The sequence below is a fragment of the Ursus arctos genome, unplaced genomic scaffold (genome assembly GCF_023065955.2).
Source record: "Ursus arctos isolate Adak ecotype North America unplaced genomic scaffold, UrsArc2.0 scaffold_37, whole genome shotgun sequence".
Taxonomy (NCBI): Eukaryota; Metazoa; Chordata; class Mammalia; order Carnivora; family Ursidae; genus Ursus; species Ursus arctos.
The window spans coordinates 13,734,334-13,747,043 of record NW_026623053.1 but is presented as its reverse complement, the minus strand read 5'-3'; the positions used below and the strand labels follow the sequence as shown (position 1 = coordinate 13,747,043).

At 39.0% G+C, this 12,710-nt stretch overlaps 1 protein-coding gene across 4 annotated transcripts in view; it reads right to left on the bottom strand.

Moving 5' to 3' along the window:
- Positions 1–12,710, bottom strand: part of AKAP6 (A-kinase anchoring protein 6) — a 457,477-nt gene that overhangs the window by 105,326 nt on the left and 339,441 nt on the right. For all 4 annotated transcript variants that reach the window (XM_057306386.1, XM_048222174.2, XM_026513573.4 and 1 more), the window contains exon 9: positions 3,889–4,009. In XM_057306386.1, coding sequence (XP_057162369.1) covers positions 3,889–4,009 — 121 coding nt within the window. The remainder of the gene's footprint in view (positions 1–3,888; positions 4,010–12,710) is intronic.

The following is a 12,710-nucleotide window of genomic DNA, read 5'->3' as shown; positions in this document are numbered from 1 at the left end:
TATTTCTCCATTAATAGTTAATGCACATGCAGACCAGCAGAGTGACAGCTCCCTGTGATTATGAATTCTGGCTTCGTAACTCCAGTCCAAATAGGAGCTGAACTTTCAAAATCACGGTGGTTACTTTTGACAAATTAAATTGTCCTACTTAGGAAGGTAGGAGGAATGAAGAAAAAGAAAGTGAAAGAGTGGGAGCAAATTCTCCTTGGAGGTGATTCTCAGATTGAGGAAGAAAAAAACAAGAAAGAACTACATCTGTGTTTTCTAGGCTGACAATACTGCCAGTGTTTATTAGAAAAGAGCTATAGAAGGTTCCAGCTCAGAGGTTGGGCAAGTGGGCCAGACAAAGACAGGAGAAGGAAAGACACTGGCAGGATGGCTCATTGTGTCAAAACAAGGAAGAAAATATTCTTAAGAAAGTGGTCGTTTTTAAATAAGAATCGGGTTGCTCTTAAGACCCTGCTGTTGAAAATTAATTAGAAGGAAAATGGTCTTAAATTCCTAACGATCTGAAAATACCAAGAAATGGGTTAAACAGAAAATCTACTTTGTAGCCCATCATAATGTTAAGGTTCTAAATTATGTCAGGTTGTGTCAATGCATTCTTTGCCTGTTAAATCTAATTCTTTTCCTTTAAGAAGTCCCTGTGGTATTTTGCTGGTTTGGGGTAACCAACATACCACAATAGGTGCCCAACTCGGGAGGTCTGCTGAATGAAGAGTCTAAGGTATTTATCTGTATTTGCGTATCTAGGAGTTAAGGCCAGAAGATTTTCTAGCAGAGACTAGAATATAAAATAAATAGGGAAAGTCAGGCATAGTAGTGCCTGATGTTGAAAAGGCTAAAAAAAAATCTTCACTCTCGTTGACTACCATCTTATTACACTTTCTCTAAACCAACATTTCCAAATGTGAACTTTGGGGATCAACCTTAGCCTGTGTAATGTATGTCATGAGTCAGGATCTGGGCATGACTATCTACTCCAGGAAAGGAGCTGAGCAATAAAATATAGAGAGTCCCCCAAGGAGAGGAGAGAAAAGGTTTTGAATTCTATGGTAACAGGAATCATGCTTCTGTCCTGGTCTACAGCCCCTGGGATTTCACCATCACTCAGCTGAAGGTCTCTCTGAAAGGTTTCACCTTCATTCTTTATGATAATACCAGTGATCACAAACTTCATTCTCACCCTTAATTTTTTAGTATACGTGTTGCCAAAGTGAGTGCTCATCCTTAATTTTTGAACTCAACGACTGCTAATTCAGTATCAGCTATGTAAGATGTTTTGCTTAACAACGTATAAAATCCAAGAGCAAGGCATTTTTCTTACTGTGATAGAAGCATTTTAAGAAAGGAAGATGATGTACATAGGTTGAGCTGGACTGGGAATGCCATGAAATGTGTTGGGCATCCTGCTGAATGGTCTCGATGACCAGGAAATGTGAGTAGTGCATGCCCCACAGGGGAAGCGGGAGTCCCACTGACAAAAAAAATGGTTTTGTCCCAAATGTCAGTGGTGCCCTTGACGAAAAATGCTGATAGAGCACTGGTATCTTTCAAGGACAATAAATTTAAAGATTAAAGTCTCAAATGGTATTGAAAGCCAAGGAAGGCCTGGGGACCAAATGAGAAGCGCTATTACTCAGGGGTCTCTGTGATCAATAGGCGCCAAACTCCCCTCCCCCAGGTCATCAGTTCAGTTGATTCCTAAAAAGGCGCATTAGAACAGAGGAATGGGACATGGAAAATGTTGACCTAACTGAGAATCCCTGAGGATTCTAGACAAAGACCTGAAATTAATCCTCCTCCATCAATTTTTCTAATTCGGGAGCCACCCCAAGTTCTAAATGACTCCGTAGTCAATATCCTCAGGATTGCTTTGGAGGTTTCTAAACCTCTGGAATTATGTGGGGGCTTGTGTGAAGAAAGACTCTACAGACCTGTAGCAGTTGCCCTTGGCGTGTAGCTCAATCTTTCATTTTGCTTATAAACCGAGTGCAAAGTTAGGACCAGTCTCATGAACTTAGCTGCGTTGAGCGCCTCAGAGCAGGAAGATGATGACAGGATATGAGTCACAAATGAAGAACCCCAGTATGGAAGATGTTTGGGAAAATACTATATAATCCAGGAGTTCTGAGTGGGTGGAATAACAGCTTTCAAGATGCCAAGATGGGAATTCTCGGGCAGAGCATTTATAAGGAAACCACACGAAAAAGAAGACTGATTTCCTATTAATTGTGATGTAAATTATATGGATGTAATTTTTGACAAAGAATAGCACTGTTACTGGAAAAAAAAAGTAGCGGTTTATGTGCAAAATGCAAAATGCATCAAGAAGAAAAGAAATGTTATTTGGCATCATGAATGCAATAAAATCTGAGATAATGGCTTATGGTTAGTTAACTTTTGTATTATTTTCTCCTGTTGGATTCAATTTTTAATGCTTATTAGGAATGAAACTAATATTTTTGTATCAATAAATTAATAAAGATTAATGGGCATTTTTCATACATAATTCTTGCTCCTGACATGAAATGTGAAATCACCTAGCTTTGTTTACATTAGGTGAAGACTGTTACTCCAGGCATGTTATGCCAGAAGATATACTGGGTAGTTTTGTTGTTCATGTGGACAGCTATCCATACAGGAAATAGCTAAGAGTCAACGAACTCGATTAATGTTGGACAGAATTCTTTAGGGAATAAAATATCACCATTTGCTGACTCCCTGGGGAGCTTATAGCTTCTCTTAACCAAGACGATTCTCAGGGGACACTAATTAAAAGTCAACCAGACCCTTGAAAAGTATAAATAAAGATCTCTCTATAGAGAAGGTAAAAGCTAAAATAACATTTTAGGAAAGGTAACTTAAAATGATAAAAAATGAGGAAGAAAGAAGACAACTTTTATTTGACCTTGAATGTACTTCTTATTCTCTAAGAAATTTTTAAAAGCTAGAGGGTAGTTGCTTCTTGTCATTATACTGTTGCTGATTCTGTGGTTAGTTATTAATTTTATTTTTTATGATTCACAATCTGCTCTTTGAAATATGCCATATGCTCAAAGCAATTCAAGGATGACAACTGTCAGAATTACTCCAATAAAAATTGCCTAAATGAGGAAGATTTACTGCAATCTGATATTTCAGTGGAAAGTCCCTCTACCCTCCCCAACAGCTTTTTCAGACACTGAATCTTGCAACCATTTTTTCAGTCAAAATCACATAGCTGTTTTGTAAGATCTTCTAAGACTCTTTAAGCAGAATTGGTAAAACACATTAGACTAAGGGTGAATTAGCAGACACGGAAAAACAATATAGATAGTTATTAGATGGATTGCCTGCAATCAATATATGAGTTCCAAGCCAGTTTTCTTAAATCACACGCAAATGTATTGACTTGATATGACAATGTCTGCTCTGTGTATCACTAATAAACATTAAATTGAACGAGCCCTGTACCCTGGAAGCAGCAAGCCAAACTGAAGGCAAATTTCTTTTTTCTCTGGAAAGATCTGAGGGGTGGATAGAATCCACCTGAGTGCTCCAATGAAAACACATTTTGCTCAATGTTACCAGCCCATTTATCCTTCATTTTGTTTCAGTCTATTTATTAATGCGGTTTCATTTATTGCTATTCATCTTGGAGATAAATCTTTGTCCTTCTATAGAATTACACCAAATAGAATGTGATAAAGGGAACTTTCTTGCAATTATGATGTCGGTGCAGCCTGTCAGCACACAAGGGATGGAAATGAGTTTGGGGACAGGGAAGGGAATTCTAATAGACACCATGATACATACAATGAACGCAAAGATATCCTGAGAGAGAGAGACTTGTCAGGCTAATCAGATCTTCCACAGCAAGGTAAAGGCAAGAAGGGTAGCTCTAACCTTGTAAAGATGCTGCTGTTGCTCCTCTGACATCATCAGGTCGTGGCTGTCCATCACGAGGGACTCCATGTCAATCAGCCAATCCCAGAGCTCCTGATATTCTGAATCAAAGTCCAGAAGCCTGAAGATAAGGCACAAAATGTATTATGCATAAATACAGTGTAGTTGTTAAAATCTCATATTAGAATAATATATTCTTGAAAACCCATGATGTTCCTAGGTGATACCTGTAAAAAGAGAAGGGAAAAATTCTCTGTGTGGTTACACGGTGGGCAAAATAGAAACTCAAGCCTGTGACATAGCATTTCTTAGATTTTGAAAACATAACATGTTATTCCAATGCTCATGCCTGAGACATATCGTGACTATTTCCATTTGCTAACCCTTTTTGAGGATTTACAACACTTGAACAAAATGACCACTACCATGTCCTTGAAAGAGAGCACTGCCATATTTACCAGATTGAGAAATGGAGGGTCAGTGCCTTGTGAAAGGTACATGGTCCAGAATTTTGGGTCAGAATAGCACCCTCAAAATTCCAACCTCTTTCTCGTCTATTAGATTTTCATAGATGTCGCATCCTAAATACATGTATGATCAAGAATACTAATTCAACTAATTTCTCTACAATGATCACAATTTATTATCAGATTTGAAATACCATTTTCACTGGGAAATGACTCAATCATTTATTTGTCCCTCTGCTGTCTATCTGCCTATCTCTGCAAACATATACCCTACATTTATTGTCATGGATGAGTAGCCAGCATTTCAGCTTAACACTCAGAGATAGGCTTGAGTGACTCGGGTAAGCCGGTGAGAACCAGGGGCAGATCCAGTATTAGACAGGTGTTCCCCACAGACGTGTAGGAAACAAAGGTAAGGACAGGAAGTCAAAACAATGAATCTTTGAATAGCCAGCAATCATTAAAATTCAAAGGAGGATCACTACGGTTTTCAACAAAATAAATCATTAGAATAAGGAGCTTAAAAGGATTAATGTGATTCTCTATTGAAAGCCTGGTGAATAAGTAAAGCCCAGATTCTTCTAAAACACTGTGATCAGAAAATGGAAGTGCAGGATGAAAAACTACGACTTTGTCCTTCCCCCAAAAAATCATCTCCCTAAAAGAAACCACATCCCTGTCAAACTGTAACTGAGCAAACCCCTATCAGTGCCAATGAAGCAGCAGGCTCAAGTACGGCCTGGATTTATCAAGTGAGTATCTTATGACTACCTGTTCCTGTCTCTATACATCAAATGACTGCTTTCCACGAAAAGGAACATCCACTTTTCATAATTTACAATTGAATCTTAATCTATCTGTCAAAGAAAACTTAAGGTGTGTCTGGTGATAGAGGAGACTAGATCTAGAACTGTCTTATTTTAATTACCTTACCATAATTATAAAGATTATTGATTAAGACCATAAGCATCCAGGGGCAAGGATCGTCATTGGCTGACGTGTAGAATTAACGTTTACTGAATGCTGATGTTGGGTACAGGTGATGTGACCAAAAGTTTCAGCAAGGTTACGGTGGCCTAGAGCAGTGTTTCTCAGATTTAATGTGCACGTGACAGAGATGAGGATTTTGTGGAAATGCAGGTCCTGATTCAGTAACTCCAGGGTGGGGCCTGAGACTCTGCATTCTCGGCAACGGACAAAGCTGCTGGTCTCAGACCTCACTTTGAATGGCAAGGAATCCCAGCATACAGAAATGTGAAATAGTATACCATTTCAAAATACTAAAAAACAAACAAAACCACCATAACAGGGACAGACAAACCACCAAGCTTTCTTTATTAACTCTCAACGACTAAGAAGGAATGACTAACAAGCATTTGCTCACACGACAAGGACAATCATTTAGAAATACCACCTGAATTATGGTCATCATTTCTCTCTCCTTGCACCATCCCACATTTTAGCTATAAAGACAGGGGAAAGGGGGAACATCACCCCCAAATTTAGGAAAGTATGATTTTGGGAAATAGTAAAAACAGCAAAGAGAAATAAAGGGAAAAGCTCACCCTTTCTGTATCAGTGGATTTAAATAAGAAAGAAATGGAAGGCAAGAGGAGCTCACGCTAAGATGTGGATCCTTCCCTCTCTTGCACTAAGACCTGGAGGGGAGGTACGTGAGACAGGTTGAAAGGTAAGTCAAAAGCACTAGGATGTCAACTCCATTTCCTGCTAGGAAGTCTGGGAAGAGACTTCACCATAATCTGGAGTGGGAATGTTACAGTCAGAGAGAACTTTGGTCAGGACTCCCTTTGCTATGTACTTTTATCCCCCAGACGAGGACACTGTTCTCTCACTCCCCACCTGCCATGAGGTTTCCAGCAGTTCAGCTGGTGAGCCTGACAGAGGTTGGCAACATGGCAAGAGAGGCACACTGACCCCTAGGCAAGACAGGGGAACCTCTGGAGCCAGACCTCTGAGGTCAGTGAGGGTTGAGATGAGGCAGCAGGAAATACCTCCTGACCAAGCCAAGAGATAACAACACAGACACAGCCCTCTGTGGGGTATAACCTCAGAATATCTAGGGCAAGATCCATTTCAGTGAACCCAGCCAGCCCCTACCCAAGGGCCACAGTAAGCCAGGGGAACCCACCACACCCCAGAATCACAAGGTCATCTAAACCCAGATGCCATCTTAGAAAAAAGAAGGGAGAGCAATAAATCTGAAAAAAAGCATTTACCCCAAGAGGTAGCTCCCTAATGGTGATGTTAATTTATTAGGGAAGGCTATAAGCATTGTGTTAAAGAGCCTGGCCTCTGATCTTAAAGCAAGGTTCTCCCCTCACTTTACCAGGAAATTATGTGTTTAGGATGTTTCATAAAAATTATCAATCAGCAAGGAACATAAAGAGGCCTGTTTTCTTTTCCATATGTGTATGAAAAAGCAAAATTTTGATTAGGACCAAACAATTCAAGGGTAAGAGATGCATTTATCTTTGCATCTCTAGTGCTCAGCATAGCACCTGGTGAACGATGATGAACGAATGGAGATAATGAAGCCACAAAACTTCAGTCAGGCAAGAGTGACTTCAGAAGAGCAGCATGTGGCCGACATAACAGTATCTCCTCCCCAAATGCCAATACCAGCACAGCCAGTGCCACACCAACGGACTTCGTCACCCCTTCCGAAGGTGGGGTTTTGTTTCAAGTCCATGATAATGGGGCATTTGCTTACTTAAAGACTATGTGCAGTAGCTTCTCAACTAAGGTGAGTAGCCAGCCCCCATTCCTTCCACATCTTCCCCTTTTCTGCACTGAAAATTAAAGGAGATTGAAATAAACCAAACATATATAGGATGGTAAAATATTCAGAACCATGGACATTATTTCACTGGCTCTTTGCCACACCCTTATATCTACTGAGCTGTTCCCTCCTATGATTCCCCTTAGCAAGGGACTTGGAACAAAATCATTTCTTCTAGTTAAATGCACCTCGGATTTCTTCTCAGGGAGTCTACACGGGAGACCCACAAGAGGCAAATGAACCTAACACAGATACTCACCCTTTCTTCAGTCTAGTCTATCTTCATTTTAGCTGAGAATATGCAGGCTTGAGTTTGTTAGCTACAGTAAATGCTTTGGTTTCATATTTTGCTTCATTAGTACAGAATCGACAGCACTGTTTTCCAAACAACAATTCTCATAAGGTCCTAATACTGAAGACGAAAACATTTCTTTTAAGCATTTGTGCCTGATTTCAGATTCTCGGCCATGTGTTAATTCCCAGCTTAGAAAAGACCTCAGAACTTTCCAAATTTAGTGAAATTGAATATGTAACTTCATAGCAAATCACAAACAAATTACTAGAATTTCTTTGTTGGTTCTTCGAAAGCTTCTGAAATGAATGCAATTAAACGTGCTCATTAATTTCAGGAAAATTCGTAGGCAAGAAGGTAGTTTACTTTCTTATGTTTATGTTACCTGCAAAAGTGTGCGAAGTGTTTTTCAAGTGATTTTGTGAAAGACACAGTCTTCTAGGAAAAGTGCCAGCTACTACACAGGAAAACAGAGATGATCATAGATGAGAGAATTTATCAAGGGTAGCATAGAACTAGTTAACAGTTTTATATCCCTTTGAAGAATATGCTGATTCTATCAGCTGAATTCAGAACGAGCTTGTTTTCTTGAATTCTTGGTGACAAAGGCCCTAGTCTCTCTTTTTTAGAAGAGAGAGAGGGGCAACTGAAATTGTGGCAAGTGGCTCACATCTCATAAGGGATATAAGGATGGGAACTACCCTTTTGGAGGGATTTTCCTCATAAAGTTTTCTCTGTCAGCTGTGTTTCAGTTTGTGTTAATTCATCCACTCAAATATGTATTCTGTTCAATGTTCAAAGATCTCAAAGCATACTTTTTCAGTAGCCTATGGATCTGTTATATTGTCTATGAAAATGTTACAAAGTGAACTCATATATACTCTAGGACAGTGTTATAAAGCAAACACATCACCAAAACGGTATTCTTTTGGATACTCCTTTAAATTGCCACGTACTCGATCTTAAGGGTTCACACTAAAAGAGTCGGACATTCTGTTGTAGGTGTAATATTCCCATTTTAGGAGGCTGAAAAGCTTACACATGTTATAAGGAGAAACAGCCTTCTAACTCAAAGTCCGTTTTCGTTAGGCAAGTACAGACTTAGGAATATATTTATTTCACAGAGAATTTAATAGAGATGGAGACAAGCCTATGGAGAAATAAATGTCCAACTTTTTCTTTAGTGTTTATTTCCAAGTCTGGGTTAACTACTCCAGGTAATTGACAAAAATATTTCCCAACATCCTGTCCACCATTTTACTCTGCCTTTTCAAGGTTACAAAAAGATTCCAGGGCTTTTCACCGCAGAAATAAAATACTAACAACCTTATTCAGTATCATTTTTCTGCAGACTGGATAGCAATACATTATTTGTAAGGCTAGCATAGTTTAAGAAATAATCCTTCCTCTAAACCCTGATGGGAGTTATGTCTGACTAGCTAAGTGTTTGGATACATAAATGCATTCAGCCTTTGGTATTTAAAGTGAGCATCATTAACTCAACATTTCAACTTAAACTTTGCTTAAAAGATAAAGTTTCGCCCAAGTGAAATCAATGGGAGGTGTGTGTGAATATATGAGGTTTCAGCTTGGCCCAGTGAGGAATTTTGATTAAAACAGACAACCAAATGAAGAAATCATCAAAATAGAGCAATTACTGGTTGAAGAAAAGATAACACTAAAAAGTCCTGGCAGTTTTTCTACCTAAGTCTGAGTAACATATATTTGGGAGCATTTAACACTCCGTCTTTCATATGCTTACTGGTTCATTTCACACGGACACATCCAAAAACACAGGACTGGTTCCTGAAATACCAGCTTGTCTATAGTGGGACTTCTTTTAAATGATCTAATTTTCCTAGCCTCCTTAGCATATTGATTCTTTCCCCAAATATTCACTAAGTGCTCACTGTTCACATTATTTGCTCAAGGAAGTTTGCCTCTGCTTTTCAAAAAAGACACTAAAGGGAGTGGTAACACAATCTTGTACAAATATGGTTTAAGAATTTTACTTAAGTAAAATACTAATCATAGATCCGAATTTCCCATCACCCTTTACTCCATGTGGCATGTAAGCACAGAAGGGAGATGGAACAGGGCCACCTGCCCCAATCATAATATCATTAAAGCATACAATTCAGCTTTCTAGCCATGGAATCTGATCTGCACCGTTGCATGTAGAATCCCCTTCCACTCTAAACATATTAAAGTGTGGACACTAATTTACTATTTTGAATGAAAATTCATGAGCGACTTCCTCATGAGAAAAGCAGCCTGCCTTTGCCATTAATAAATAAAAAGGAATATGGAGTTCTTTCCACTAGTAATTTTCTCAACTCTCATATATGCCCACATACATGTGAAAATGCCTGCAAAAAAGAAAATCAACCCTACAAATTTGCTAATGACTGGCCCTCCTTTCTCATGGACTCATAGGTGGCCTGCCCACCAACAGTGGTTACTGTAACAAAAGCCATAGAACAAAACAAAATTCTAATCTCCAAGGTTAGAAAATATCAATTAGAAATATCAATGTAGATTTCTGGATGTATATGGAGGATTCTGTTAGGCTGTCAGGAAGTCAAATCCTTATCCCAATTTTCAAATAATACACTGCACTAAGTTCTAGCCAAACAGCTGGAAAGCATTCTGAAGAATTTAGAATCAGTAGTGATTCTGACACAAATGGAGGGATGATACAAAGCAAGAGATGATGTCATTTAAAAAGAAAAGAAAAGAAAAGAAAAGAAAAGAAAAGAAAAGAAAAGAAAAGAAAAGAAATCTTCCTACGCCATCATCTGTGTGTTAGAGGGGACTGGATCTACACATGCTGCTGGCACACGGGGGTGAGTTGGGCAGCTTACCCTTTTGTCAAAGGACTACCCCACCGTAGGCTTCACTGGTTCTCAAAGATTTAATAGGCAATAGAGACTATTTATTCTTAAGGTTAGGGCAGGAAGAAAATAATCTGGAAATTACTCTCTGCGGCCTAATCCCTAGCAAAAGCCTAGTGGCTGAATTAACACGGAGAGCCCACCTAGAATGATTTTGTTTGTCTCCTCCATCGGGGCTGACCCTGCTCAGAGAGTGCTGTGCTCAGACTACAATGTGTTAGTTACTTGTAGAACTGAATTATGCTTTGACTTCACTTCTTCAGCCTACATTTAAAAACTGCCTTGGGAATTTCATTTCTCTTGTAGGGATGTAGGATCACAGAAGCCTGTCTTCTCCTTCAAGAGCTACAGGAGAAACTCCTCAGGCCTCGGTGGCATAGGAAGGTGTGCTTCCCTCAATAGATATCACTTTTTTTAAAAAAAAAAAAGATTTTATTTATTTATTTGACAGAGAGAGAGATAGCCAGTGAGAGAGGGAACACAAGCAGGGGGAGTGGGAGAGGAAGAAGCAGGCTCCCAGCGGAAGAGCCCGACGTGGGGCTCGATCCCAGAACGCCGGGATCACGCCCTGAGCCGAAGGCAGACGCCTAACGACTGCGCCACTCAGGCGCCCCTCGATCGATATTACTTTTAATCTTAGGACACCATTAATTTTATGATGGAGGAGACTTTTTTCTTTTCTTTAGTATGGAAAATTGTGAGCCAAATCACAGCCCCTCTGGACGACATGCAGAGAATATGCATTTGTTTTCTTACACATATTTTACTTTTGCTTAACTTACTTCAGTCAAATATTTATCTTACTTTATTGTCAATATTTTTGTAAGTTGACTCAAATCCTTTGTGAAGAAGACGGGGGAATGAATAAAGGAATAAATTTTAAAAAGAAGAGTTAAGCTCTGCCCATTACAATGAGGTACATTAGATTTGTCATTGTCCCTGCTGGCATCTCTCTGCCTCTTCAATGGGCCTCGTCAACTCTCCAAAGCAGTACAAAAATTAAGATGGAAGGGAGATACAAACATATATCTTTATTAGTTGACTTTATTGTTAACTTTGAAGTAATAGTTCCCTGGAAAGTATGCTTCTGCCTCCCTGATTTGCCCTTTCCTGGATCCTGGCATGGATGGCATCAGATCACTGAAGTGGAAGACTGTCCAGGTCTAAGATTAGTTTAATGTATTTGCACATTAAAAGGGTATGATATCATGACCCCAATGAATACATTTCTACTGGTGAGATTTTTTTTAGCCCAGAAAGACCTATTTTAATAATTGCATAGTACCCAGAATATCAGTCATCCAGAAGGTAGCCAGGTAATTTATGACCCTTTTGATGGCATGATGTGTTGTGATCTTAGTATTTAATAACATCAGAGTACCAAAGATGGAGCAAAAACAACATGAAATGAACACCAATCAGCTATTCATTAGATTCAGACAGGACAAGAGTCAGAGGAAGAAAGCAGAAATTCATGGCAGAAATAAAGTTTCTTTGGGTTGCCTAGTGATTTATCTGTGAGAGCATTCTCAACATTAGCACAAATAAGAAAGAGTACTTCATTTTATGGCTGATGTGTACCAAAAAGAAGACATTTTATATAGCAATATTCCAAAAACACCCATTGAGCACAAATTCAAAATGGTCATTCTGTGTGTGTGTGTGAGAGAGAATATGAGTAAGCATCTATGTTCATCTACCTGCAACAGCGATATTGTTGGCATGGTGCGCAAAAGAAAACCAGGAAGATCACCTTGCAGCAGTAAAATCCAGGGTGATTATATCCCTTCTGGTGGTTAAAATCATTCAGTGTATCTTACTGCTTAATTAATTTAAAGAACCAAATTTGATCTTTAATCAAACAATAGTTTAAATAGTGATATATTTGTTTTCATTTGTCAAAATCATTTCCCTTTGGCGATGCTTTATACGTATCTGTGCGTGTTTTTTCATACCGATACAGAGATGCTTCTTTTTCTGAAGGAAAATGGACTCATCTTTCCTGCCAAACTTAACCTTTTGTCTATTTAAAGTCCATTTAGTTCAGCCTGTTGTGCTTGGGAATTACCTATATATCCTGTTTGTATTTGGGAGTAAAATTTACACCAAAATCTTGCATGGTGAGGAGTGAATTACTTGTATATTCTTAGATACAGGGCATAAACCTTGACTATGTCTCCATCTACAGACATTTCCCGAATTTCCTCATAGCCAGGGGAAGGCTGGCATATGGCCAATGAGACTGAGGTACCTTCTAGAACTTTACCATAGAAATAGAAGTCTCTAAGAACTCCTTAGTATTCCCTCCGGATCCCAGGAAGCAGAGTCAAGAAAGAGCTCTGTGCCCTTCTGCTTCAACAACATCAAAT